This window comes from Oryzias latipes, chromosome 19, assembly GCF_053564925.1.
Source record: "Oryzias latipes strain Hd-rR chromosome 19, Olatipes_Hd-rR_3.1".
Taxonomy (NCBI): domain Eukaryota; kingdom Metazoa; phylum Chordata; class Actinopteri; order Beloniformes; family Adrianichthyidae; genus Oryzias; species Oryzias latipes.
Window position 1 is genome coordinate 23968739 of NC_136255.1, and position 27853 is coordinate 23996591.

General features: G+C 38.3%; 4 protein-coding genes across 6 annotated transcripts; 2 read left to right on the top strand and 2 right to left on the bottom strand.

Moving 5' to 3' along the window:
• Positions 1-890: 890 nt before the first annotated feature.
• Positions 891-7611, bottom strand: uqcrc2b (ubiquinol-cytochrome c reductase core protein 2b). Of its 2 annotated transcripts, none has more exons than XM_004080159.5 (14): positions 7463-7611; positions 5269-5337; positions 4779-4928; positions 4282-4346; positions 4134-4190; positions 3899-4023; positions 2453-2550; positions 2316-2373; positions 2137-2232; positions 1861-2060; positions 1695-1775; positions 1532-1608; positions 1276-1429; positions 891-1196 (listed from the first exon to the last, which is right to left on the bottom strand). In XM_004080159.5, exons 1-14 carry the CDS (start codon positions 7493-7495, stop codon positions 1113-1115), a joined length of 1347 nt encoding a protein of 448 aa, XP_004080207.1. In that variant the 5' UTR covers positions 7496-7611; the 3' UTR covers positions 891-1112. The 2 variants fall into 2 exon arrangements, with proteins under 2 accessions (XP_004080207.1, XP_011486195.1); XM_011487893.4 differs by lacking the exon at positions 5269-5337 and adding an exon at positions 5132-5233 and having other exon boundaries at positions 7463-7602.
• Positions 7612-14340: 6729 nt separating this feature from the next.
• On the top strand, positions 14341-16331 carry snu13b (SNU13 homolog, small nuclear ribonucleoprotein b (U4/U6.U5)). Its single transcript, XM_011487954.3, has 3 exons — positions 14341-14546; positions 14694-14814; positions 15912-16331. The coding sequence occupies exons 1-3, from the start codon at positions 14544-14546 to the stop codon at positions 16172-16174; spliced, it is 387 nt and encodes a 128-aa protein (XP_011486256.2). The 5' UTR covers positions 14341-14543; the 3' UTR covers positions 16175-16331.
• A 749-nt stretch (positions 16332-17080) lies between these two features.
• crym (crystallin, mu) lies at positions 17081-20564 on the top strand. Of its 2 annotated transcripts, none has more exons than XM_023949570.2 (8): positions 17081-17341; positions 17408-17594; positions 18861-18923; positions 19012-19113; positions 19579-19762; positions 19839-19960; positions 20031-20115; positions 20193-20564. In XM_023949570.2, exons 1-8 carry the CDS (start codon positions 17175-17177, stop codon positions 20264-20266), a joined length of 984 nt encoding a protein of 327 aa, XP_023805338.1. In that variant the 5' UTR covers positions 17081-17174; the 3' UTR covers positions 20267-20564. The 2 variants fall into 2 exon arrangements, with proteins under 2 accessions (XP_023805338.1, XP_023805339.1); XM_023949571.2 differs by having other exon boundaries at positions 17085-17341; positions 17408-17558.
• A 604-nt stretch (positions 20565-21168) lies between these two features.
• Positions 21169-26948, bottom strand: LOC101175028 (ras-related C3 botulinum toxin substrate 1). The gene is made up of 6 exons (XM_004080157.5): positions 26640-26948; positions 24782-24853; positions 24574-24691; positions 23773-23835; positions 23519-23678; positions 21169-22111 (listed from the first exon to the last, which is right to left on the bottom strand). Exons 1-6 carry the CDS (start codon positions 26672-26674, stop codon positions 21981-21983), a joined length of 579 nt encoding a protein of 192 aa, XP_004080205.1. The 5' UTR covers positions 26675-26948; the 3' UTR covers positions 21169-21980.
• Positions 26949-27853: the final 905 nt, after the last annotated feature.

The following is a 27853-nucleotide window of genomic DNA, read 5'->3' on the forward strand; positions in this document are numbered from 1 at the left end:
ATAAACCTACATTCTCGCGATGTTAGGAAATGTGCTCTGTGCTCATTATTTTTACTTCTCATCTATTGTACTTTTTTTGCCCCACCTGTTAATTCGCTGAATTCTTCTGATGTTTCTGAAAGTTGTCTTTTAAATCCAAATTTAAATCAGATTTTTTTTTAAAGTGTCACCACAGCCTTTATTTAAATAAATCCTGTAGGCTTCCTCAAAAACTTGGAATAATCTCATTCTGGGCAAAATATACAGTTAAACACCTTTAAATATTAATATTTCATATTGTATAGGTATTTTTCAATGAACGTATAAGAGAAAGTTCTTTAAAAATATTGTACCAATAATATCTTGTTGCATTTTAAAACCCAGTTTAATTTTAAAAACGTCTGTATTTTAGTTGCTACTTGGCTTATGTTGAAAAATTAGGTGAAAATTGAGAAAATTCTGGATTTCTGAATGCTCTGAAACCAACCAAATGACTAATAATTAAAGACAGCAGTTGCTTTTCTATTTTGGCAACTTTAAAATGTGTTTTAATAGAAACTTTCAGGGTAAAAAAAATGAATTAAAGACCACATTTGGTTCTAATAGAGATTTCACTTGTGAAACAGATGTCTGTATATTTTAAAATGAACATTTTCTTTGGACCTTTAGAAAAGTAACTGATAAAATTACTGAACTGTGCAACTCTTAGCCTCTATGAAGGTCTCTCATGCTATATTTCCTATAACATTTATTTTTTATTAATGGTGTATTGCTATGTTGTTTAATTTTGTTTTTTTAAATAAAGTTATTGTACAAAAAAAGGCATTGTAACTCCTTTTATTTTGTCTGTGGGCACCAAATCGTCTACATCCCTTTTTTCTCTGTATTTTAAATCAAACAAAGTTAAAACCTTCAGGTAGATCAACTTTATTCTGTATTTTACATGAACTATACAGATGATGTTTAGAGGTGGGTAATACACAGTACTCTGAAACTTAAAACAGTTTTGACACTCAGAGGTACCCAGATGGTATATTTTTTAGGACAACAGTATTTGAAAAACAATAAGCTCCGCTTGGCTTTAAATGGAGGGAAAATGTCAGATAATTAGGGTGCAGAGATGAAAGAGGACATCAGATCTCATCCACGAAGGGTACGTTTATGAGGTTCCCGCTGGACGCCATGGACTTCTTGCCGGTGACAAATTTCTTTGCAGCCTACGGAGTTTTAAAATCAAAATAATTAAATAGAAACGATTTAAAACAAAAAAAAAGATCAAATTTGCAGAAATCTTACGTTAGCAACATCGTTCAGGGAGACGTTGTCGATGTTTTTGGAGATTTCTTCGGTGGATTGGTGCGATCCGCTGGCCAAAGCCTGAGCTCCCACTGCCTCCAGCAAACCTTCTGACGTTTCCAGAGACATCATGAAGTGAGCCTTTAGCTGGGCCCTAACAGGAGGGAAAAACAAAACAAAAAAAGAAACCTTGTTTCAGCCAAAAGACCTTCAATGGAAAACAGATTTTATTTTTCTCCCCTTAGTAACGTCTTACTTGGCTCGAGTGAGGTCAGCAGCCGTGACTCCACCATCGGCAACGGCTTTCACCTGGGCAACAGCTGCCCTGATCACCTTAAGAGACGAAACATGAGAGTTGTTACCATGGAAACGGGTTTAACATTTGCAGTAGGTTTGTTTAAAAAGTACAGCATCCCGACCTCAGCAGCTGCAGCAGCCTGGCAAATGGTGTACACCCCGAACAGACCGGAGTCCGAGTAGCTCGCGTTAAAAGCGCTGACCTGTTCACAAAAGAAGAAATCTAAAACTTTCTGGATTCACTGAGACAACGGCAAGTTAGTCGATATGTCACCAACGGCCACCCACATCAAAGGGGTCAGTGGTTGCCTTGGCAACACCCTGGACCAGTTTGTTGGAAACGGCGGCTCCCCTCTTGACGTTTGGAGCGGCTCCCAGCAGATGCTGCAGCACGCTGAAGGCCAGGGCCTCGCCGGTTCCTGCTGCTGCTGACTGGCTCACCACGGCAGCGTGGACCAGGCTGCTGGTACCGGGCAGCCGGACCTCGCCTGCAGACCACACCCACAAACACGTTACGTCACGGCGCTGGATTTGTCAAAAGCGGAGCGTTTTGAGCCAACTCACCTCCGCGGTACTGAGCCTTGGCTCCGGCAGACCCGGCTCCACTGCGGATGTTGAGGAACTGCTCCCCCACCTGCTTCAGAACATCATGGTCCACACCTGGAGGACAGGTGTCCATCAAAACGACTTCCAGAAATAGTTCAATAAGGTTGGGCGACATTTAAATAAAAAAGGATTCTTACCGAGCCCAACAAGAGCCATCCTGGCACTTGTGAAGTTATTTTGGACAAACTGATGCAGCTGTGGGGGGGAAAAGAGTTTTTAGAAAGATTTAAAAAGATTATATCTTTCTTTGATGGAAATCGGAACAAAGACTTACATGTTCAGACTGGATGTTGCCAACCATGTGGTCTGGGCAGTAGAGGGAGTTGCACAGCGCGTTCTTATAAGCTGCTTGATGCAGACTCTCAATGACGCCTGGAAATGGTAAAAAGGGCTTTTAATGTATTAAAATACACAAGATTTGAAATCCTCTACATTCAAATGAGAAGACGGGATCAAACTTTACTCCAAAACCAATTAAATATTTATATTTTTTTATTTTGAAAAGAACAAATATGAAACAAGTAAGTTTTTTTTATATATTTTAGGCAAATAACAGCATGAAAATATCTGAATTATTTATAAATCACAGAAAAAAATCAAAAGAAAACATGTCTTCACCTAAATTTCATAAGTTAGTTCTATAAATGCTTTGATCATGAAATAACACAAGAAGGAAAAAGCCTTTTAATTAACAGTAATTTGTTTATAAAGGGGTGTGTGTTTTCAGGGACACTGTGTGTATTAATTAGGGATGTAAAAGAAGCAGATGCGTAGTAAAACTGATCTATTACTGAGGAACGGTTGAAAACCACAGATATGAAGAGATTATATTTATAAAAAGGTAAAAAAACAAAAAATTCATAAGGGAAGTAAATAATCAGTGTCTAGAGAACTTTGTCAGTTTTTCTTCATAGAATAAAAAACAATAGAATAGAACAGATCTTTATTTGTCAGAAATTAAAAAGTGCTTCCTTGACTGTGCAACACTTGTACCTTAAAAAACCTTGTTAATAAAAGTAATAAATACTGAATAAAAAGTGCATTATCCAGTAACTAAACACTAAGTTGTTGCTTAATGAAAGTGCATTTGTGATCTACAAAAAAACAGGATGCCCAATTAAAATGTGACAAAAATTGTTTAAAAAAAAAAAAAACAGAAAAAATTTCAAATAAAAATGAAAAAAACATCCATCATTGCACAATTTAAGCAGTCTAGGTCCAGGTTTAATGTTTCCCAGACATGTTTTAAATGTTTACTGCAGTTGGATAAAGTTGTTGTGTTTCTACTGTTTTTGTCTTTTATCGTACATGTGACACAAACAAAAAGATGACCAATCACAAGCTTGCTTCTACCACGGCGAGGGATGCGTGTTGTGTTCACTAAACGCATAACAACACGTCTTTCACAGCACACAAAGAAGAATACCTGAAGAAATTATGATGACACTGTTTTTTTAGTTTTTGAAGCTGTTATGCCAAAGACATTTTGTCTTTTAAAGGTTAAAATAAAAAGTGCCAGAATAGAAAAAAAGAGTCTCCCTGATAAAAGGTATCACCATTTATAGTTTTAAATGCCAAATGAATAGTAAATATCTAGATTTAGGTGAAAGAACTGGACTACAGTTGAATCTTTTCTGTATGGATTCGTGAACCATTATATCGAGATGCGTATCAAATCATGTGAGAGAGAAAGATCAACACGGCAGTATAAATATCTCACCGATCTGGGGGCTCTGGGCAGCTTGAGCTTTGTCCAGGATCACTCTCGGTGTGAGATCCAACACCTCCCATGGACGAAACTCCGGAGCGGTGGTCACATTGATCAGAAACTCCATCACTGTGTCGCTGCATTCAAACAGAAATGCAAATGTAATCTTAAATGACTATATACTTTCATTAATAAGAAGTGATCATTTTTTCCTCCCCAAAGTCTCCTTCTCATGAAGAAGACTCACAAATCATCTCTCAGGCAGTCAACGGTGTAGACCATGTTCTCTCGGGACGAAGTCACACTGCGCAGGAAAAAGCACATTTTTATGAATCATTTGAAATATTTCATAACAGTTTTTTGCCTTAAAAAAAACCTTTTGGGAAATCACTAACCTTAAGTTGCCCCCCACTGCCTCAACCCCACGGCATATCTTAAACGCTGAAGCCCCTTTAGTCGTCTGAAACCAGACAACAAAAAGTTGTTTTGCATTTTCCATTTTGATTTCTAAGATAGTTATGTCTATTTTTTACATAATAAGTAATTCATCTTTGTTATGCGTGTTTTTTCATACCTAAGGATTCTTAACTCTGTCTGATAAATGTTATGAACTGGATAATGATAAATCAGGTACGGTAGAACAGGGGTGGGATTATAGAAGTTCACTCCCTTTCAAGCAATATTTAATTTGGGTTTGATACATCACTGTATGAATGTACAACTGATGGTTGCAATGTTTTTTGTGTATTATTCTTATTTGATTGCTTGAAATAAACCATTTCAAATCAAAAAATGATTTTCAATCTTATCCGTTGACCATTTATTTGCTGCTTTAAATGTAAAAAAAATAAAATAGTAATAATCACTGCATAAAAAGAGATGAAACTCTTACAAGATTAGAAGCCAGTCGGAGCAGGTGGGTTACCCCCACGTTTTCCGGGGTTTCATAGCGACAGCCTGCCTTGACGAACACGCCGATCTTAGAGGCTGGGGAATAGTTCTCCAGCGAGGCAATCACCAGTCCGCTGGGCAACCTGGTTACCTGGAAGAACAGACACAGAAACATTTCTACTGAAGAAAAAAAAGCCATTAAAGCTTGTAATAGAAGGTGCCACTCACTGCATGTGGATATAGCTCAACAATTACGGAGTAACAAGACAGCCGTCTTAGGCAAAACTAAATCTTAGATGCGTTACTGTTCAAGCTCATCTCTTCTGCATCCTTTCCTATCACACACCAACCTACATGGACATCCTGGTAGTGATGAAAAGCTCCAGGAGTGAGCTGGAGGCCAGTCAAGGGCTGCACAAGGGACTGGCCTCTCCCGGCAGCTGCATAGAAGCGCCTCTGTGGAAAAGAAAAAGAAGTCAGCAACCACTGACCTGCACATCCTGCGGCTGAAACCCAGTCACCTCCACCTTACGGGCAGCCTGGGCTGCATAAAGCCTCCTCTGGAAACACAAAGAACATGGGAAGGGTGGACATCATAACTAAGGTGCTGTGGGCTCACGGGTTGAGTCAGCGGCTTTCCCAGCTGGTTTTCTCCAGGAACCAGCCATTTCCATGGGTATAATACAGAATGTAAGCACTGGAGTGACTATTATGGTTTGTTGGTTGGTTTTAAGGCAGGGTCCGCACATATTAAAATACCATTTAAAATGTATAACATTATAGCCTTTTAGGCTAATTCCATCTTCAGTCTCTGTAGACAGGTTAAGTAAAAAGACTTGCAACTTAAATCAACACAGAAAGGATAACAGAAGGCAGCCAACAGCAGATACAGAAACAACATAGATGGGGTTGTCAACACAACATTAAATTCACAAAACATAAAAGCAACAATTAAGAAAAAGTAGACAAAGAACAAAAAATATATAGATAAGATAAAATAGGTGGCATAACAGAAAAAATAATGAAAATAAATACAGAGGTGTAGTGTTTAAAAGCCGTGATTTGCTAAATGTTGTCGTAGTTGTCGTATTGCCGTGGGAGTTGAGGTGTGAGATGTTCTGTGGAAGAATCCAGCCTGACTGAAGACGCTCTTCCAGAAAAGAACAATGCAATCACCCCTGAAAACTGCTCTAAAACTTTAAACTCAGGAGAACGTGAACAAACAGGGTTATGGTATAGGCTAAAGGATGCTATAATTATTCTGTATTAGACTATGTGCTGAAAACATCAAAAACCAAGGAGATGATCATTGACTTTAGTAGGAAGTCCTCCCACCAGCCAGTGATCATCGATGGTGGGGGAATCGAGGTGGTTTGGGTTTGCACCTTGACCACAAACTGGACTGGTCGGAGCAGGCTCATGCTCTGTATAAGAAAGGGCAGAGTAGGCTGTTCTTCCTGAGAAAGCTGAGGTCCTTTGACTTATGTACTGACATGTTGTTCCTCTTTTATCAGTCGGTTGTGGCGAGTGCTGTCTTCTATTGGGTTGTATGTTGGGATGGCAGTATGGCCATGAGGGATTGCACTCGATTGGACAAACTGATCAAGAGATGTGCATCTGTGATCGGGAGGAGGGTGGACTCTCTGGGATCTGTGCTGCAGAAGAGGATGAGGGCCTTGACACAGAGCATACTGGACAATCCCAGACATCCCTTGCACAACACGATGTCAGGTCAGAGGAGCACACGGAGTAATAGACTCCTTTCACTGCGCTGCAGGACAGAGCGCTTTAAGAACTCATTTGTCCCTACAGCTATCAGGCTGTTTAATGAACCTGCCTGATATGAACTGATATTATTTTGTGAACTGTCTTTTTACTGTTGTTTGTTGTGTGTGGTTGTGTGTTTTGCTACAGGACACCTGAATTTCTCCTTTGGGAGATTAATAAAGTTTATATCTATCTATCTATGTTACACGTTTGAGAAAATTATCAATTTTCGGATGATTTTAAACAAGTTTCAACCTTTTTATTCCTATTTGTGGCGGTTATTAATAACATGTTATTCACTAACTAATGAAGAAGTACTTAAGGGGCTAAAAATAAAAGTATCATTTTAACAAACACATAAGATTATGCAAATCTGTCCGATTACTTCTATTCGTTTAATCATAAGAGATTGAACAGTAAGTAAACACGGTGAAAGCAAATGGATGTTTAATATAGACAAACATAGGTCAAAAAAGCAAATGTGTGTAAATCTTAAACTATATGAAAACCTGATTATTTTCATTTTAAATGACCTTATCTTGGAAAATAGGGTGAGTAATGTGTGAGCTCTGCAAGTTTTGACACTAGAATCACTAGCAGTTAGCTGCCGGGGTTAGAGACATTTCAGCGGAATAAAGAAGCAATCCCATTGAACAAGAGTGACTTTAATGTAAACGTATATTAAATTAATGTGTAAAGGCAGAGTATGTGATGTTCTATGGCATAAACATTCTCCAGTAGGTCGTTGTAGCTTAAAGTCCAACTAGCTTCCTCGTCTGCTGAGAGTGCTAGCACTAGAAGGTTCACGAACGACCCCTGCTTCTTTTTTTCTTTATTTTGAGGATAAAAACACAGACAGGGCAACCGTTGCCAATATTAGGGCTACAAATGGAGCGACAAAAATGTTACAATTCTCACCGACAGCTGGGTAATTCCTCGGATCCCCTTCATCACCCTCCCTTAAGACAGGACGAAAAGCCAAGATGGCTGCTTGAAAGTGCCCTACCCAGAATGCACCGCGCGTGACTCGTCTGTACTAAATAAAACATGAACAAGGCTTGAAAATGAGCGTGCGCCCTCTTGTGATGTATAATGGAAACAACAGCAATGAGCAATTTGGAGTTTTTTTTTTTTTTTTTTTTTTTTTTTTTTTTTTTTTTATTGAAAAAGACAGTTGAGGTTAACAGTTTGAGACAATTGTATACAATTATGCAAAGTGCAAAAACATCGAAAAAAGGTACTGGACATGTACAAACAGCCAATGCAGAATAAAGACAATATAATTTTTTTTTTACCAATAATACAGAAAAATAAAATAAAATAAATACAAGACATTAAAATAAAATAAAAAATAAATAAAAAAAGGGGGGGTTTACATAGACATTGCAATTAATCTTAACTTAGGGGGCTATCAAGAAGCTGTAATTTACATATGATACTTTGAAGTTCCATAGCAAGTTTGTTTTCCATGAAGTTTACAGATGAAAAAAAAGAGCAGAGTTCTTTATGAAATGTAGAAAAAAATGGTTTGATTTTAAGGAAACGGCATTTATGTATATAGAATTTACCCAAAATAATTACAACATTCAGAATAAGTTCTGTGTTCTTGTTTTCTAAAATAAACCCAAAAATGATATCCTTAATAGAAAAGTCTGCCAAAAGTGGAATCTTGGGGAAAAGCCAATAGTGTAAGCTATTCCAAAAGACATCAGAATAAAAACATTCAAAGAAAAGATGCTCAGTTGTTTCAATCTCCACATGACAAAAAGAACAACAATTTTCAGGAATTCCAAACCGTTTTCTTAATAATTCCTTGGAAGGGTAAATACCTGAAAAGGTCTTAAAGTGAACTTCCTTGGCTTTAGGAGGAATGGGGAGTTTTAAATATTTAGTTCGTATTTGTTTCTTTTTTGAATTATTAAAATATTGGGTTATATAATTTGGATTTGAGACGTAGGGAAAGGACGTTACATTAAAATATTCTCTGATTTGAAGGTTTGGGAGTTTGGCAGTTGCTATGTTGTGTCCATTAATCAGAAGCTTGGGGACAGTAGGATGTCTGTAGATGTCATTATGAAACAAATCAGAAACTGAGCTCACAACATTTTGAGGAATGGCCTTAATAATTTTTTCAAAATCTTTTCTATTCGTTAGTGAACCATATTTAGCTGTGAAATCATCAAAAGACATGAGAGTGGCATTGTCATTAAGAAGATGCATTAAAGACCAAATTCCATTTTCAAACCATGTTGGAACAAAGACGGATTTGTTTCTGATAGTGATGTATCTGCAGTTCCATAGAGGAGTGTTGTGTGGACTGTAATTGTGTTTATAAATGAGCTTCCAATACATGAGAACTTGCTGATGAAAAGACGAAAGTTGAATGGGAAGTTTCTTATTGTCAAAATCACAACTGAGTAAAAATTGGATCCCTCCTAGGCTGGAAAATATTTTATTAGGAACAATGAACCAAATACTATTTTGATTCCTAATAAATGATTTTAACCAGTTTATTTTTAAGGTGCCATTAAGGCTGTTAAAGTCTATGGCTTGAAGACCTCCATCTTCATATTTTTTAGTCAGCGTACCTTGTTTAACATAGTGTGTTTTCCTTTTCCATATGAAGTTAAAATTGACTTGATTAATAGATTTGATGGCTTGTTTAGGGACACCTATAGAATAGGTGGGATATATGAATCTTGATATGCTTTCAATTTTGGTGAGGAGAATTCTACCAAAAATAGAAAGATCTCTCTGTGCCCAGTTATTCAGCAGAGTCGAACATTTCTCTAGTTTGTCCCAAACATTCAGTTTTTCCAAGTCTGTTTTGTTTTTAGTTATATGCATTCCGAGGTATTTAACTGTGGATTTAATAGGGATATTATAAGCATTCAATAATGTACATGGTTTAATGGGTAAGATCTCACATTTGTTTAGGTTCAATTTGAGGCCTGAAGCTTTTGAAAAGATGTCAATAGTTTTAAGAATCTTGGGGATGTCATGAAGATTATTAAGGAAAATTGTTGTATCATCGGCTAGTTGGCTTATTGAAAATTCAGCATTTGCAACTGTCAGCTTACCAAAGTCAGTATGTTTGATGAGCAAAGACAGCATTTCTGCTGCTGCAATAAAAAGAAGGGGTGAAATTGGGCAACCTTGTTTTATACCTTTGTTGATGTTAAATCTGTGAGACGTCCCCTGAGGTAAACAAACACAACTACTGGTTTCATAATAAAAAGTTTTAACTGTATTAATAAATTTGTTACCAAAACCAAAGAATTGCAGAGTTTGAAACATGAAATTATGCTCAATCATATCAAAGGCCTTGTAAAAATCTAAAAATAAAATAAAACCGTCTGTATCTATGAGATGTTCATAGTCAATCATATCCAGAACAAGGCGTAAGTTATTATGAATTGAGCGACCTTTAATAAAACCGGACTGCGTTTCAGAGATTATTTGGGTTATGTCTGACTTGAATCTGTTTGAAAATATATGTGTTAGAAGCTTATAGTCAGTATTCAAAAGAGTTATAGGCCTTAAATTATCTAGAAAGGTTGGGTCTTTACCCGGCTTGGGAATAAGGGTGATTACACCCTGTTTCATTGTATGTGTTAGAGACCCATTTTGAATAATTTCTTTAAACATTTCAAAAATTAAATCTTTGATATGCTGCCAAAAGAATTTATAAAAGTTACTGGTCAGTCCATCACATCCTGGAGCTTTATCATTGGAGAGACAGCTTAAAGCCTTCTCTAATTCCTGCAAAGTTATTTCTGAATCACAAGAATTTCTAAAATTGTCATCAATCTTAGGAATGAAATCTTTAATTGTCTGGAAAAAAGTATTATTGTGGGATTCGGAATAAGATGACGAGTACAAATTACTATAAAATGAACTTATTTCTTTAGAGATCATTTGAGGATCAGAGCATAATTGATTATTAATATGAAGTTTCTTTATAGTATTCTTCTCTTGCCTCTTCTTTTCTAGATTACAGAAATAAGAAGTACTCTTTTCACCAAGCTCCACCCATTTTGCTCGGGATCTGATGAAGGCTCCTTTCGCTTTTTTAATATAAATATCGTCAAGAGAACACTGTAAAATGCTTCTGCGTTGTTTATCATCCTCGTTGAAAACAGGCTTGGAACAAATCTGATTTAACTCAGTCAAAATTTCAGTTTCTTTTTGCTTATAATGTTTTGCAATTAATTTGCTATGTTTAATGGCAGTTTGACGTACTTTGAATTTAAAGAATTCCCACTTATCAGTGTAAGATTTTAGGGTTGAATCACTATTTAGTGTTTCTAATAATTCAATAACAGCATTACAGAAAGTTTCATTAGTGAGAAGTGAAGAATTAAATTTCCAGTAGCCTCTTCCAAAGGATTTTTGGATTTGAGAGCTGACATTAAGTTCAATCAAACAGTGATCAGTAAGGGGAGCTGCTGAGATGTTAACGTCTATTTTGTTTTGTAGAAGGTTATTTGAGACTAGCCAGAAGTCAATCCGAGATTTTGAAGATCCATTAGGCTTGAACCAAGAGAATGTTTGTCTGAGAGGATTTTTGATCCTCCAGGGGTCAGAAACATTAACATCAAGACAAAAGTCCCGTAAAGTTGGATTAATATGATGGGTATTGAACTTTGAGGGTACTCTATCCAGCCATTCATCTAGAACCATGTTATAATCACCACCAATTACTACAGTATTTGTACAGTACTTATGATTGAGAAGTTTGACATGTTTTGCAATTTCTGTTAATAATAACTTGTTGTGACTAGGAATATTATAGCCATACACATTGCATAGGATCAGAAAACCATCATCAGTTTTAAGAACACAGATGAGCCAGTGGCCGTCATCATCAGAGATATGGGTAATCACTTTGAACGAACAGTTTTTAAAGAGCAAAGCAACTCCAGAAGATTTGTTTGTACCGTGACAGAATAGGATTTTGTCTCCCCATTGATTAGACCAAAACTGTTCGTCTGCTTTAACAGAATGAGTTTCCTGCAGTAGAATGCAGCTGGCTTTCACATTTTTACAGAATAGGAACATAGATTTTCTTTTTACATTGTCTCGTAAACCCCTAACATTTAAAGAAACAAAGTTAAAATTAGACATGAAATACAAAAAAAAACAATAACACAAAAATGAACAAAAAGTTACTTACTTAGCTAGTTACTGAAGGTGAAAGTTAGCGGTTGGAATTCAGATCCCAAACAACATTGTAATGCAGAACTAGACCTCAAACTTTTAGAAAAAATACTTTAGAACTTATAACTTTCAAGTTAACAACAACAACGTTTCACTTTCCTCTGTGAACTTAAGGTGTGGAAAAAACGGAGCAAATGAGGTTTATGCTTTAAGAACAAAGCATTTATGGTAGTTAACTCCAAACTAGTAAAGAAGAATAAAAAAAAAAAACAAAAAAACAGCTAGTCTGGAGACAAACGGACTCCATTAGCGTACCCGATGTGGCCCCGGTAGTACACGTTCTGTCCCGCAGCTCTCGCTTTCTCCATTTTGGGCCAGACAGCAGCTCTTGCTTCTCGGTCCGCTTTGCAGAAATCCTGCTTGAAGAAGATTCCCAACTCTTGACAAACCCTTGCATCCTTAGAAACCTTCCAGAAGATGTCGCGGTAGTGCCTCATGGAGAACTGGATGATGATTTGCCGGTGCCTCCCGGTTTCTTTCCTCCCCAGCCGATGTACTGTATCCACAACCATTTCCAACACCGATGTGTGCTGTGGCGCGATCTTTGCCAGGATCTCCAGGACTTCTTTGCGGGTGTTTTCCTCGGTTTTTTCTTTCAAACCTTGTAACTTCAGGTTCCAGCGCCGTTTATATCGCTCCATCTCCACCACCCTCTCTCTTAAGTCATCATTGTCTTTCCTCAGCACAGAAACTTCTTTTCCCAGATTGTGCACTTTGGATTTACAGTCCTTTATATCAGCAGCGTTTACCTCAGTGATCTTCGTCAGATTAGCCAGAATCACAGAGTTTTCCCGAAGTCTACCGTCAAAGTCGTCAAATCTCGCAGTCAGTTTTTCGATGGCGGCAGTTAATGCTGACAACTCGGCATCACTTTTGTTAGAGACGACTACCTTGTTAGGTGGAACGGAGGGTTTGGTGGGTGTAACCGGGGTTTTCCTTTTAGTAGACAGCGAGGAAACTTCCATGGCGTATTCGTGGTCATGTGTCGTCATCTCTGGGTTTTTGGATGCGGGAGTCGGCTTCTCCGATACAGGCTTTTCCCGTGGCATTCTAGGAGCTCTTAATTATTATTGCTGTTGTTGTTTTTCTCACTTCGTTCTTGTCTCTTTACAGTGGTAAGACTTGAGAGTAATACAAAAAAAAGCAAAACTAGTTCAGCAGTTTGAAAATGAGGTCAAAAGGGATATTTTGGGACCGGACCGTAGCAGCTCACAAAAAGTTGACCGCACGGACCGCCATCTTAGCTCCTCTAGCAATTTGGAGTTGGGTCTCCTAATTTAACAGCTGCAGGATTTAAGTTTTTAGGTTAGAGACGATAGTAAAAGCGGTCATGCTGGAGATACTAATTTAAAAACTAAGAACAGAGAATGACATTCAAATTTACTAATTTACGGGACATTTTGCTCGTGTAAATAGGTTTATTTTCTTAACAAAAATATCTAATTTTGCGATAATTGAACAATTTCACAATTTCATCACGAAACACATCACACAACAATGAAAGGATGTTTCCATTCAGGAGAAGAAGTATTTAAAATTCAAATTCAACTTTATTTATGGAGCATTTTTCTTGTTACAAACACTTCAGAGTGATTTACATTAAATAAATAAATTGTAAACAAGAATAATAGCCCACACACATATTCAAACATGTAAAAACTACTTAAGAGCAAAGTGGAAAAGATGAGTTTTGAGGGTTTTTTCCTAAAAAAAAAAAACTCCACTGTCTGCTTGTGGTTAAGATGTGTGCCGTTTAAAATCAATTGTATTTTTTCTTAGCACCAGAAAGAAGAGCGTTATAATAATAATGATGCTGGTATATGAAAAGTGCTTTAGTATTAAAGTTTTACTCTGTTATTTGAAAAATAAAATAAAAAGAAGTAACTTATTTTTTTCAGAGCAAACACAACATTATCTGGATTCTACATAAATTGTGCTCTCAATTTTTAATTTATTTAACATAGGGATATCATCTGCAAGCCGAGGTGGCTCTTATAATCTTTCATTGTGGCTCTTTGGTTTTGAAGAAAAAATGCTAATGATAATACTAACATAAATAATGGATTTGTGGTTTTGGTTCATTTCTTTTAGTTGACAGTTGTGTTTTATAATTTTTTAAATTTAGAAAACTGAGCAAAATGATGCACATAAAGCAACAGTCCTTATTTCTGTTGATCAACAATGACTAGATGCTATTCAGAAGCAAAATTAAAGTATAGAATTGCAAACAGATGTTCAGGTTAAAAAAAAGTGGATTTTGCCCCAATGTTGTCATGTTTATATTCAATAGTAAAATGAGAAAACGAATTATGGGTGCATCTGTCTAGCAGTTTTAACTCTATTTGTAAACTCGGAATCTGTTTATCTGCTACAACCGATCTGTGTAGGGGGTATTTTATTTTGAAAGGAACTGCAGCTGCTGTCACAAGTAAAATAAGTTGAAATTCTTGTAAACTAGAAAACTATCACTTTCATTTAACTCATCATCATATTTTAATTATTGTAAATATTTAAAAGCTAAAACTGGTTAAATAACAGTTCAATGGTTAAAAGTATGACCTCAAGAGGGCGAACCATTTTTCTTTTACTGATGTGCATATTGCGCATGTGCAGACCTACACACGTGGGGTAAACGTTTGCACGAGCTGCAGCCTTTGGAAGGTTTTGAGACGCAATTTACCACTTTTGGCGTTCGCTATACTTATTTCGATCCCGTTAAAGGAATTAGTCCTCCGTGAAGCATTTCGCCGAGAGGGCCGGAATATCAAAGAAAATCAAAATGGTGAGTGTAGTTTGTCTTGAGCTAGCAAGCTAACGAAAGCCGCTAGCTATTAGCATCTGATAACAGCACGCGGGGTGCTGTAATCTGGCTATTCTAAATTTAAAGTAATTATTGTGTTTCATTATTATTATTATTTTTTGTCAACAGTCAGAACCTGAGGTTAACCCAAAGGCTTACCCGCTGGCCGACGCCACGTTGACCAAAACTATTTTGGATTTGGTGCAGCAAGCCTCCAACTACAAGCAGCTGAGGAAGGGGGCCAACGAAGGTAAGGGAATTAAAGGAGAAATATTTAGCTGATCGGTGTAATATTCTTGGGATTTATCGCAGTCTTTATCTGTATTAACGACAAAATTCGTGAAACATCATGATGAAACGAAATAAAATAAAGCGCTTAGTAGGCTTGATTCTCTCACTTCCGGTAAAAATCACCCAATATTTAAAGCCTATGATTAATGTACCTAAACCAGAAAGAGTAGATAGCGTGAAAGAGTTGAAGAAGAATCTGGTGTTTCAGCAGACATTTTTCACCAGAGCAAAAATCCTGAGGAGGCTTCTTACCTGTGAAAGCAACTTTTATTTTGGCAGGTTGACCCTCTTCACTCTAACCTCCAATGTGTTTCTAAAAAAAACCCATAAAGTCTGCTGTAAATTCAAAACAGCCCTCTAAGCTGGAGAATGCAGGGCTGCATCTCTGCTAAAACACTGATTCTAAAGTAAAATGAGTTAAATGACATTTTTTATAGCAAATTTCCATTTCTGTTTAGCTTTAAACTCCTTTTATTCATAACTGCTGTTCACAGCTGAAAACAAGTATAAAATATTTAATAAACTATTCAATAAAAAAACTGTTTTTGCACAAATATTTTTCAATAAGTCAAATGTTTAAGTGGAAATTAATCCATAGATGAATTGTTGTCACTTTTTTCCAATTGAAACAGAATTTCATTCGTATTTCTTTAATTCTTTCTACAAAATCGATCAGTAGGAGATATTAAGGTTGCATAACTGTGTTAAACAGGACTTTCTGGTTTAAAAAAAGCTTCAAATAAATGCATTTTATTCATAAACAGTCAATTTAAAGCTGAGGTAATAAAAAAAATGAACAAGCCAAATATTTGTAGGATCTAGATGAATCCAAGCGATTCTAGATGCTGTCCAGATATTTGAAAAACGCCATTTTGTCTTCGTTTTGCTTCATAGTTAAGCATCCTGATATAAAAAAAAATGTTTGTATGTCATCTTATATTCTGACACTTTATATCATCAAACCTTCCAAGGGTTTGGAGTAATATTATTATTGTTAATATTGTTTACATTTTCCTGTGTTCTGACAGCGAGGCGACTCTGCTCTCTCCTCCACAGCGACCAAAACCCTGAACAGAGGCATCGCGGAGTTCATTGTGATGGCTGCTGACGCTGAGCCGCTGGAGATCATCCTCCACCTGCCGCTGCTCTGCGAGGACAAGAACGTCCCGTACGTGTTTGTGCGCTCCAAGCAGGCGCTGGGCCGGGCCTGCGGCGTGTCGCGTCCCGTCATCGCCACCTCCGTCACTATAAAGGAAGGATCCCAGCTCAAGCCGCAGATCCAGTCGGTCCAAATGGCAATCGAGAGACTGCTGGTGTGATCTCTGTGCTCATTTTCTGTTCTCATTTGAGTTTATTTACTTTAACAAAATACTTTTAGGTGTTTATTTTTTATTTTTTTGGTGATCATAGCAGCTTTGCTTCTATCAGTGTCCAAAACCAACATCATTTCCTAATAAACATTTTTTATTAATGTAATTCCTGTGTTTTATTTTTTTTCCCTTTAAGAAGTGTTTACTTTATGCAGAAGTAGTGGAGACCAAGGAGACTTTAAATGGAAGACAGAAAAACATCATAGAAATTAAACATTTTTTTCCAAGCATCTCATCCAGTTAGAAATGTAATTTAAAACAAGTGTCTGAAACTGAAGGACTCTAGAAGATACGTCTCTACAATGTACAAAGTTAAATGTTTACCAAATAAATGAGTATTAAAGAATTAATTCAAAGTGTAATCCAGTAGTGCTTTGCAATACATTGTTTTCATTTTAAAAACAGAATTTTGGGTCTAAACAATTTTTTTCTTACAATTTATTTAAAAAACATTTAGAACGTTTTACCTTTATCTCATTTCTGAAATTGTCAGAAATAAGGTTATTTTTTTACATAAACTTTGTTCAGTGAACAGAATTTCATCTTTCAACACAGTAAAACTAAAGATGCGATTAATAAAATTACTAAAATTAAAATAATTTTAAAATGAATACATATGCAATTTGTGGTTTTATTTTTGTAAATTCGTAAAGATTGTTTATAATAAGGCGACATCGTCCTTTTTTGTGTTAAATACATTTAAGAAACGTTAACACTTAGACAAAAAGTGGTTACTTATTTTATTTTGAATAAAATCCTGCTTGAGAAAAAACATTTTTGCTATAAATGTAGGATTGACTAAAATTTTCAATATGTTAGCTTTTCAAAAACTTGCAAATAAAGTTTTTTGAAGGGAAAAAAAGTTTGCACGCGCCTCCGTGCTTCATCAGAAACCGTCTGAACTTTGTGCTGGAACGCGTCGGTGATCTCCAGTCCGCCAGCAGCCGCCATGGCGGCGCCTCCTGTCGTCATCTGGGAGCGTGAAGTCCAGCAGCTGCTGAGCCCCGCAGACCTGATCCCGCGTCTGGAGGACGCTCTGGGGAAGTTCTCGCGGCGGGACGCCGCGGAGGTGCTGCAGCCGGTGCGCACCGCGGTGCCGCTGCAGAAGCACGGCGGGTAGGCCCCTCGCGGCGCACAGCGCGCGCGCTCCTCCTCCTCAGCTGATCCCTCTGCTGCTTACAGGTTTATGGGGCTCATGCCAACGTACATGGAGAAGGACGGGGTGCTGTCCACCAAGTTTGTGTGTTTTTACAAGAGGGAGGAGGGCTCCACCCTACCGGCCGTTCAGGCCACGGTGGTGCTGCTGGATCCAGAGTATGGAAACGTCAAAGCTGTGAGTTCCACAGAACCGGTACTGCCACACCTCTGTGTAAGGAAAACTCAGTGGAAAACTGGCTTGAGTTAAAAAGAAATACAATAAATGAATAAATAAATTAGTGCAACTCGTGGTAAAAATAAATAAATAAAATACAAAATAAAAGGATTGTGTTAAATCAAATAAATCTCCTAAACCAGGGGTCTGCAACCTTCAACACCTAAAGAGCCACTTGGGGCTGAGTTTTCACAAACCATACCCTAATAAAAAAATAAGACACTGCTTTGTATTTATGTTAGTGTTACTATTATGGTAAATCTCAACAAACGATTGTTTTTTGGCAAAAGTAGAACAAACGTGAAGAGAAAATAGCTTCACATGACTTCCTTTCAAAATAAGACATCCTGTGTGACAGGATCATCTCAATGTATTGGTAGGTCATGTGATAATAGCAGTGATAAAAGAAAAGAAAAACTGTACAATTTTGTTGTTGTTTTGCACCTCTACCATAACTTCATGAACCTAACAAACAAAAATTAAATTAGAGCTAACTAAGTGACCCTAACATAGTTTTTGGACCATGGTAATTAAATCCTTTCAATAGATCCTGCACTTTATGTATGCATTGTAGTTGTGCGTACTGACCGTATTATTACAATATTATTACTGTGGTAAACTACAAAGCCACACCGATTGATGGATTGTTGGAGGATTGTGGGTACTGTAGTCAGGGACCTGAATAAGAACAAATAAAGTTTAACTTATTGGATTTGTTTTGTTTCGCTTGATGCACCTTTTAGTCATAAAAATGCTTTCCTTTTTAAAATTAAATACATTTTTCTTCTACCAAAGATGTGAATCTGGAACCTCAGGTTCTAATAGAAGAACTCTCCGGTGATATCCAATGTTTTTGCTCCTGGACATTCAGCTGTTGTGGGTCATAATCCTGAGTTTTCTGAAACTAGACTGAACGTCTGGCTCCAGAAGGGCCGATGCTCGTCAGGTTTCACTGAACCCGCAGTGTGTCAGACCATGACTACACCTCCTCCATGCTTCACAGTCTTCTTTACTTGGACGCTCTGTGACCTACGTCACTGCTACAAGCTTTTTCATCTGCCTCTCACTCACAACGGTTTGAATTAAGAAATACGCAAAAAATGCAAATTGAACACATTAAAAACACCATTATGCTAATTTCCTTGCTTTGATTTGATAGTTTGTAGGTTCCTCTTCCATCAACAGAGGGGTACCAACAGCCTTATTTTCCTGTGTGCACACTGGAAACCACGGTACACACAGAATAACGCGTTTGACCTGCAGGTCATGGACGGCGAGGTCATCACAGCCATGAGGACAGCGGCGGTCTCTGCCATCTCCGCCAAGGCACTTCAGATAAAGATAAAAAAAAAGACATTCAGCCGCGTTCTGATGTCACGCCCCTGTTTAAAGGTTACGTGTCTGTTCCACGCAGCTGCTGATGCCTCCCCAAGCAGAGGTTCTGGCCATCCTGGGAACCGGAAAGCAGGCACTAAGTCATTATCGGGTCTTCACCGAGATGTTTTTATTTAAAGAGGTACGCTTAAAGACCATACACCATAGCAACCATTTTAGTTTTTGGTCAGCTCGGGGTGACGGACAGGTCGATGTCATTTTTGCAAGAATTGGCAAAAGTGAATTTTTGGGTATCCTTTGTGTGTGTGTGTTCAGCAAAAATTTCATATATTTCATTTTCACAATATTTCCGTAAAAAATGTGCGAGCAAAAGGGGAACGCCAATTTAAGGAGCTCGCCACACTAACACCGTTTAAAATCTACTGTTTCTGATTCCAATGTTGCTGATCCTCAGGAGGAGTGTTTTTTATTTGAGAAAATTTAAGATGGCAGCTAATTCCAGAGGTCAAAGGTCAGGGAAACTTTGGTTGTGGTTGTAGACTTAACCTGACGGCGTGTGTGTGACATTTCCTGCGGATTGTTCTGGGAAAACGTGAAAATTTCCAAATTTCACTCCAGCTTCCTGATGTTTTTTTTTTTATTTAAGGTGAGGGTGTGGAGCCGCACCAAACAGGGAGCGGCGAGGTTTATCCGCTCCATCGACGGCCCCGTGCAGGGATGCAGCTCAGCCGAGGAGGCGGTGAGGGGGGCGGACGTCATCGTGACGGTGACGGGATCCACCCAGCCGGTGCTCTTCGGTCAGTGGGTCAAAGCGGGCGCTCACGTGGCGGGTGAGAGAGCACAAACAGCTTCAAGTGGATTTCTAGATTTAGATCTGGCGTTTTAAGAACTGGGCGTGACCCTCAGCGGTGGGAGCTTGCAGGCCAGACTGGCGGGAGCTGGATGATGTGCTGATGAAGGAGGCTGTGGTGTATGCGGACAGCAGGGAGGGAGCGATGCTGGAATCCGGGGACGTCATCCTCTCTGGGGTCCGTTTTTTTTTTCTCTTTGTACACACACTGAACATCTGGAAACGGTTAGAATTGTTCTGCTTTGTAGGCTGAGGTGTTTGCAGAGCTCGGGGATGTCATCAACGGGACGAAAGCGGCTCACAGGGAGAAGACAACCGTGTTCAAATCCCTCGGTAACCAGATTAAGTCTTAGCCTGTTGTGGTTTTGCGTTGGTGTTTAGTCACATCAGTCTCCCTTTGACCCGAACAGGGATGGGGGTCGAGGATGCCGTGTCTGCTCAGCTGGTGTTTGATCGATGGAAAGCCAAAGCTGGAAAATTCTGAGGCAAATTCATTCCAATTCAATTCAATGTGAAGATTTCTTTTCCACACGGAATGATGGTTCTGGAATATTTCAATGGAAAATTGCAGAAACAGATGCATAAAACTGTGACTTTATGAAGCTACTCTGATTTAAGATGAAACTTTTTCTAAAGAATCCTAAATATTTGAGTGCTTTTTTTCTTTAATACTTCCTTTTAACCTGAAAGAGGAATATTTTTTGTAACAGAACTCAACATTTTTCAGTTGTTTGAATTAATCAAGTTAATCTCCTTTTCACAATAAAGTGGATTCATCTAGGCCTCATGTGGGGAATCTTTCACTTCTATACATTTACTCCTGCGCAGTTTCTTCCTCTGGATGAGTCTAAACGTTCATTCATTCATGGTGCTAATAGTTCGATGTATTTAAAGACCCACTCGAGTGAAAATTGTGTTTTTAACATGTTCTTATAGACACATTTTATAAAGATTTAGCTAAGGATTGCATTTCTGAGTATTTCTTCAATCAAATCGTTGTGAATCAGGAGCAGATGAAAAAGTGACGCTTTAAAAAGATCGCTGGGCGGGGCCACAAGCTCCCGATCTGATGGATCCACTTGTGGACAAATGGATCCATGTGCGTCTTTGTTTTCCTCGTCTGAGCTGGAATCTGGATCAGTTTTGTTGCACCGCTAATGTTAGGTTGGGCTGTAAGCTAGCAGGAGTGTGTAAACAGATGCTGAGAAATGAGGGCAGGGTTATTTTCTGATGAACTACTGCTGCTCTGCAGAAACTATGTCCTGGAAAAAATGACAGGTTGATGATCAGTGGGTCTTTAATGTCATTTTAAAGTCTTCTTCTACTTACTGTACATGTTGTAGCAACAATTACTTACTCCAAAAATAAATAGAGCCAAAAAAAAAACACTTTTACCAAATTTATTTGCATTTTTAAAAAATAAAAATCCCCGTCTTGTTCTATAAAAACCACATGAAGTGACAGTAACAGGACAGCTGCTGAGTTCAGATTCAGGGGTTCCTCAGAGCAACTTGATCTTGTCTCATTAAAACAAACAAGGAAGAAGAAAAAAAAGGTCGAGATTTTGAAGAAACTTCTTAAGAACTAAAATGAGTTCCGACCTTCATAAAAACATGAAGAAATGGGGCCAAACAAGGGAAGTTGACACGCCTTCATGAAGCCTTCAAAGCACTTTTCTGAGCAAGAACTTCCTGAAACGATGTGGATAAAAACGACCTTCACGTCGGCCATCAAATACTGACTGAACACAGACAAAACTCCCGACAGTTGGACCAGCAGAAGAAGCAGCACCCCAGTCCTTTCAGACATGTAAACAAAGGGATCCAACAGCTGAAGGTGACCGGAAACGGGAAAATGCTGGTCAAGGCAGCAGGAACCTCCTTTTAGAGTAACGTCTACTGAAGTTACATGACGTATTCAAGTATTTCCTGTCTGTAATATCACGTTTTTCTATGCCCCAGCTTTTTTTTTATTAAACCCCCTTTCCCCCAAAGGCCTTTATAAAGAATCCCGTCTGAAAGGAGCAGTCAGCCAGAAAACGCCTCATTTAAAAAACAAACAGGAAAACATCAGGGCTGCTGGAATCTGTCCATCTACCCCAGTTTCTATGTGAGCTCTGCAGCAACGGACATCTGTGGGAACGCTGCCCCACCCCAAACTGAAACCAGATGTTTGGATTCCTTCTTCGAGGACCCCTATTAGAGTATTCTGCACTTCCTCTTCTTCTTCCTGTCAGGCGGGGGGCACAGGACGGCCCTGATGGCTTCATCAAACACCGTCTTAAGGCCGCGCTGCGTCAAAGCCGAGCACTCCAGATATTTCACCGCACCTGTAGGAGCGACAAAAAGCCCAAAATAAACCCAAAACAAACCTTTAGGAAGAATCAAATATGCAGACAAACCCAAAAGAAATCGGTGAGAATTGAGAATGATGCAGTTTACACGTTTTTTTAAGTAGTTTATGCCCAATTGTTACGTAAATCTCATACAATTGTGTATGATTTTTGTGAGATTCATATGCAAATGTGTGTCTTTCCACAACCATTCCACGTTATATCTACCTGACTTTTCCTGCATGTACCACCGATATATGACTTCTATATCGCATATATGGCGCACAAATCACATACAAATTAAGGAAATGACGCAGGAATCCCTAACAAGTTGCATATAAACAGTTACACAATCACGCACCGTTAATGTTCTACGTGGATTTACGTGTTTTTTGCGTGGTTTATTCATATTTCTGTGGTCTTCACATGAAATTTTCATGTAAAGACCACAACTTTTCTCACTTTTGCCTCGTATATTCATGGATGACCAGTTTAAATCCATAAAATATGTGCAAAATGTACGTAGTGGCTGTATGACACGGGCTTTGAGGTTGTTTTTTTTTTTTGGGGGGGGGGGGGGGGGGTCAAATTAGGAATCAAATTAATAATCTAAATTTTTTTCTAACATACCTTTACTTGCTGTAAAAGTTCACACCTTGTCAAAAGGTGACATAACATTTACATTCACCACATCAAAACCTCAGCTGTAAAGCTACGTCCCCAGAGCATTTGTTTATTAGTACACAGTTATCACATTGGATAAGCAGGGAGGGGCTTCTTCTTCTTTTTCTAGTGTTTACTACTGCATGTACGCCACCTACAGTTGAAAGAGGCTTGGTGAGGAATGCAAATCTGGCGATTTATTTAAATCTGAGGATAAGCCCATCGAGACGATCGGTGGTAACGAACGCTTACAAGAGTAAATGAGAAACAAAAAACTATAGAGAAAAAAAAGACAAAAAATAGAACACAAGCACTTAGCTTGTAATATGACTTAAGCAATGACTTGAATGATGTTGCACAAAATAAATAGGATTCAAAGTAACTTTAGGAACACTGGGCACCAAATGGAAATGATTGCCAACGCCCCTGCAATGCCATTTCTGGATGTCAGGAGGGTGACCTCGGGTCATCTTTATTTGGACAAAAACATGCAGACGTCGCCGTGTCTGCGTTCATCCGATACCGCGTCACTACCAAATCCAAGTCTCCGACTGGTCAAAGTTCAACCCCGGTTTAGCTGGCAATGAGCATTCAAAGCACTATTTGTACGTACGGCCCAAAAACGGTCATAAAAAGTTGCAAAGCTCTTCGTAAACGCGAGAATTTGGAAGACAGACGCACCGAGGGCGGTGTGAACGAAGCTTCAGTCATAAAAAAAAATTGTTTGGATCTGGAACTGACTTATTTCCTTGGCCATGGCCAAGCCCTGGGGGTAGATGATAGGGGAGAGCTTCTTCTCCTTCAGCTTTTCGATGGTGTCCTTGTCGTCCCTCAGATCCAGCTTGGTGCCCACCAGGATGATGGGCGTGACCGGACAGTGGTGTCTGACCTCTGGGTACCACTGCGGAGGGAGATTTAGAGCAGAGCCTGGCTTTAGTTTCCCGTTTTCTCAGAACGCAGATCTGCACACGAGCATCGTCCAACACTGATCTCACCTTGGCTCGGACGTTTTCAAACGAGGCGGGGCTGACTAAGGAGAAGCAAATCAGGAACACATCCTGAGAAGAAAACATCACTTTAGAAACTTCATCAGAGTCTGAAACGTTCCTTTAACAATCCCACATTGCAGAAATGTATTTTTAACATATGAGGCTCTTTAAAATATGCAAGAGTGATGACACTAGTCAGCTTCTTTAAGTCACAGAGACCGGATTGTTCTGAAGACAAAACGAGCTGAACAAGAGATTTCCTTCAGTCCTCCTCCAGACAGTGTATAGATGCAGTGGATACAAGGCTCTGCTGAGCGCCAGCGTCTGACCTCAGCTTCGAGTCCAGAGAATGACTCCAAGTTAAAAAAACAACAATGTTCTTGGTGAGACGCGAAGCTGCGCATGGCTTAGATGAGTCTTTGTCCCCAATGCGGCTTCAATCCATCTTCTGTGCTTTTTTTGTTTTTCAATTTATTTTGAAACAAAATGCGGTTTTTATACCTGTGGTCTCACCACACCAGCTGTAGAAAAACAAAAACCACAGCTTACTTTTGTTCCATTCTATTTATAATCTCATTCTGAAGGAAGTTTTATTTTGAGAAAACTACTGGATTCTCTCCTCTACATCAGACTGTCAAGTAGATCTGTCAGATCTGTCGCCGTCTTTTGTGGTATGCATATTGCACAGCTTAATGTCGGGATAACGATAAATTTGCGGTATGTTGTGCAGGCTTAATATATATATATATACACATACACACATTAGTCATTTCTAGGTGCCTTGCTCTGTTTGTGGAACCCGCTCACCGTCTGAGGGTAGGAGAGCGGCCTAAGCCTGTCGTAGTCCTCCTGTCCCGCCGTGTCCCACAGACCCAGGTTGACCGGTTTCCCGTCCACCATCACATTGGCCGAGTAGTTGTCAAACCTGGGGGCGGAGAGGAGGACGAGGTGAATTCCAGAGTCCTGTGGAGGTTTGACGATAGTCAAAGTGGTGACTGTCCCACGCCGGACTTACACTGTGGGGATGTACTCCCCAGGGAAGGCGTTGGTGGTGTAGCTGATGAGCAGGCATGTTTTACCCACAGCCCTGAGGTCAGAAAGCATTCAATCAGAACCGAACCTGCACTCTCGGTAACAGGCTGGGACTTCAGCTGCAGAAGGATCTGAGAATGTTAGGATTCAGGCCAAACAAGAACTTCCATCGTCTGCCTGAGCTGCGATGAAAACAATGAGGATACTGTGAGGAGAAAACACAGGAGTTATCCCAAGGCATCTGAACACAACTGCTCTATGGCTTTTTAAATTAATACTCCTTCTATACATTTATATCTTTTATAAGAAAGTTTAACGTGTGTTCTATCAAAAAAGAAAATGATTGAAGATAAACAAAGTAGAAATTTTTGCAGGAAAATCTTTTCTTGACTTTGGATGTAAATATGTGTAAACTTGCCAAAAGGAGTCAAGATGTAGCAATGCTTGAAGCACTAAAAGACTTAAATATTTATATTTTTTTATTTCTAAAATATGAATATCAGAGTCAGATTGTCACGGACTGCAGAGCTGGTATTTTCCCCGAATAGCTACATAAGAAAACAACCGACTTCCATCATTACCCTGCAGGACTGAAATTAGTTTGAACACAAAAGTGCAACAGGTTTATGCGTTTGTGTCATGTGAGGGTTTAGTGATAAACCAGAAATTAAATAAATAATATGGACTAAGGCATTCAAACCAAATGTTTTTGATCAGTACTTTAGAAAAAAAATACATTTGATGCTTTCTCCAAAAGACAAGTAGAGCAAAAAAATAAAAAAATAAAACAGACAAACGTCCAGACAAAGCATTGGTTTAATAATGTGTCTTTAAATTGATTTAAAACAGGTTTGGTTTACTTCATTACTTTTTAAAACATGAAGAATTTGACACCAAATTCATCTTTGTTGGTTTCGGTAATATTCTCTGCATGTGTGTTTAGTTCTTAACATTAAATAAAGAAAAAGGTGCAAATGTCACCAATAACTGTGGTATGTTTTTATATTTTTTATTTAGTATCATTTGTTTATTTGTTTAGTTGATGTGCATATTGCCAAAAATCTAAAAATCTGCCTTTTTTTTAAATTATTATGATCACAGGGAAAACATTCACAGACCGTTAAGATGAGAAACTTTGTATTTAGGAACTTTAAAAAAAGCACAAGATCCTTGAAAATTAATTCATTGATTCTTTAGGCTAAATTTCATATTTATAAATTCATTTATAAATGTAACTTTAATCATAAAACACTATTTTTCCACATTTACTTAAAGATCTAAATGTATACAAAAAAGAATATCACTCCCTTTTAACAGAAATACATTAAAATCTTTTTTTAATCTTTTCATGTATTTATTTAATAAATCGTCTCAGCCATTTCTTTTAACCATTGTGTTTTAAGCTGTATACTAAATGTGTTCTTTAGTATTATAACCCCTGTTCAATAAAGTTGTTTTAAAAAATTAAATACATAAAAAAATGACAGGAAAAACAAAACTTTCACAATAAGACTTAAAGTTGGTTGTGTTAAACAAACGGAAACCAAGCCTCAAATTTCGTTAAAAGTTCTAATTTACTTTGCCATAAAACAGATTCTGGGTCAAATTTTAGGTTTTAATTTGGCAGTTCAAACCAGGTCCTTCAGTTCGTCCAGTTTGTGGATAAATCTGTGACCCAGCTGGCTCGACAGCAGGACCAACAACAGCTGTTCTGCTGGCGTGTTAGCCCCAACCAAACTGTTGCGAATTAGGTCAACCTGAGCTAACTTTAATTATTGTGACACGGGTTATACCAGTCCATTATAGTTGTTACAGAACAAATAAAGCGTTCTAGAACTTACCCGTCCCCCACCACTACACATTTAATGGCCTGCATCGGTCGGACGGGTCGATCCCGGTTAGTTAGCTTAGTTAGCTAACAGTGGCTTCAACGGATAAAGTAAAGCTTTTTAGGGGAAAAAATGCAGGAAACCGGGAAAACCAAGCCCCAGCTGCTGTCCGGTAACTGTGTGGAAAGTCGTTGGCAAAGCCAAACACTGAAGGAAATCAAAAACTTTTCCACCACACAGGCAACACCCAAGAAAAATAATCTGAAGTGGAGAAAGACTGAGGGAAAAGAAACGCCCACACTTTTGGGATTGGGAAACGCTGGAAGTCACTTCCGGTCCAGGCGGGACAACCCAAGTCTGCCATCTAGCGGCCATGTAAAAAGTGCAGTGGCGCCTCCAAGGAGGAGCAGGCCACCATGAAAACCCCCCTCTGAAAACTGGTAACCCCATAACAAGTGAACTGTTGTTAGCATGATTAAAAGAGGAACATTTTTACCAATTAGACAAAGTAATATGGATTTCCTTGTAAATTTATTACAAAAAACCCTAGGACGTTTCAAAATAAAAGCAGAAATTGTAGTTGTAAATTTTAGAATGTTGTAATTGAAGCAAAAATATAAAAAGATGTAAACACTGTAAATATGGCAAGCAGCTGCTACAAAGGCTTGTACAATGCTTGGCACTTAGGCAAAAAATATTTTTACATGTATATAACTAATTTCATGGCAACCCCTAATAAATTCAGTTGAGACAAATTCAGATAAACATGCAAATTGAACATATTTATCGAAGTACAAGTATTTTGATCAATGTTTTTGATGAAAGATCACTGGGACAAAAAACAAATCCTTACACAACCACTTAAGTACTGTGAGAAAAATCTGGGATGCCGTAAAACTAAAACTTAAAAATGTAGAAATACTTCGAAATCCCAAAAATGTTTTTACTTTTATTTTTGTTTCTGCCATAGTTTAGAATTTGGGTACAAAAGAGGCAGTGTTGTGCAATTTTAAATGAAATCAACTCCATTTGTAAATGCCACTCTACTTCTTCATCTGTTTTACAAAGTGCTTTCATTTGGATTAAACATTTTATCTGTAAAATACAAAAAAAATCCATAATTACTCAGATGGACATTAGAATTAAGTGGGAGATAAAAGCAACAGAGGGCGAGATTAAAGAAGGATGAGCAGGACCACTCCCAACACAACAGGGTGGCTATAAAA

Coding starts and splice junctions, on each gene's coding strand:
- crym (XM_023949570.2), top strand. CDS start 17,175: ATGGCGGCGCCTCCTGTCGTCATCTGGGAGCGTGAAGTCCAGCAGCTG. Junction 17,595..18,860: donor CGGTACTGCCACACCTCTGT/GTAAGGAAAACT, acceptor TTTGACCTGCAG/GTCATGGACGGCGAGGTCAT. Junction 20,116..20,192: donor AACCGTGTTCAAATCCCTCG/GTAACCAGATTA, acceptor TGACCCGAACAG/GGATGGGGGTCGAGGATGCC.
- uqcrc2b (XM_011487893.4), bottom strand. CDS start 7,495: ATGAAGGGGATCCGAGGAATTACCCAGCTGTCG. Junction 4,929..5,131: donor ATCACTACCAGGATGTCCAT/GTAGGTTGGTGT, acceptor CTGTTCTTCCAG/GTAACCAGGTTGCCCAGCGG. Junction 1,776..1,860: donor CAACCACTGACCCCTTTGAT/GTGGGTGGCCGT, acceptor TTTTGTGAACAG/GTCAGCGCTTTTAACGCGAG.
- snu13b (XM_011487954.3), top strand. Junction 14,815..15,911: donor GAGGAAGGGGGCCAACGAAG/GTAAGGGAATTA, acceptor TCTCCTCCACAG/CGACCAAAACCCTGAACAGA.
- LOC101175028 (XM_004080157.5), bottom strand. CDS start 26,674: ATGCAGGCCATTAAATGTGTAGTGGTGGGGGACGG. Junction 23,679..23,772: donor TTGAAAACGTCCGAGCCAAG/GTGAGATCAGTG, acceptor CTCCCTCCGCAG/TGGTACCCAGAGGTCAGACA. Junction 22,112..23,518: donor GGCCATGGCCAAGGAAATAA/GTCAGTTCCAGA, acceptor TCGCTCCTACAG/GTGCGGTGAAATATCTGGAG.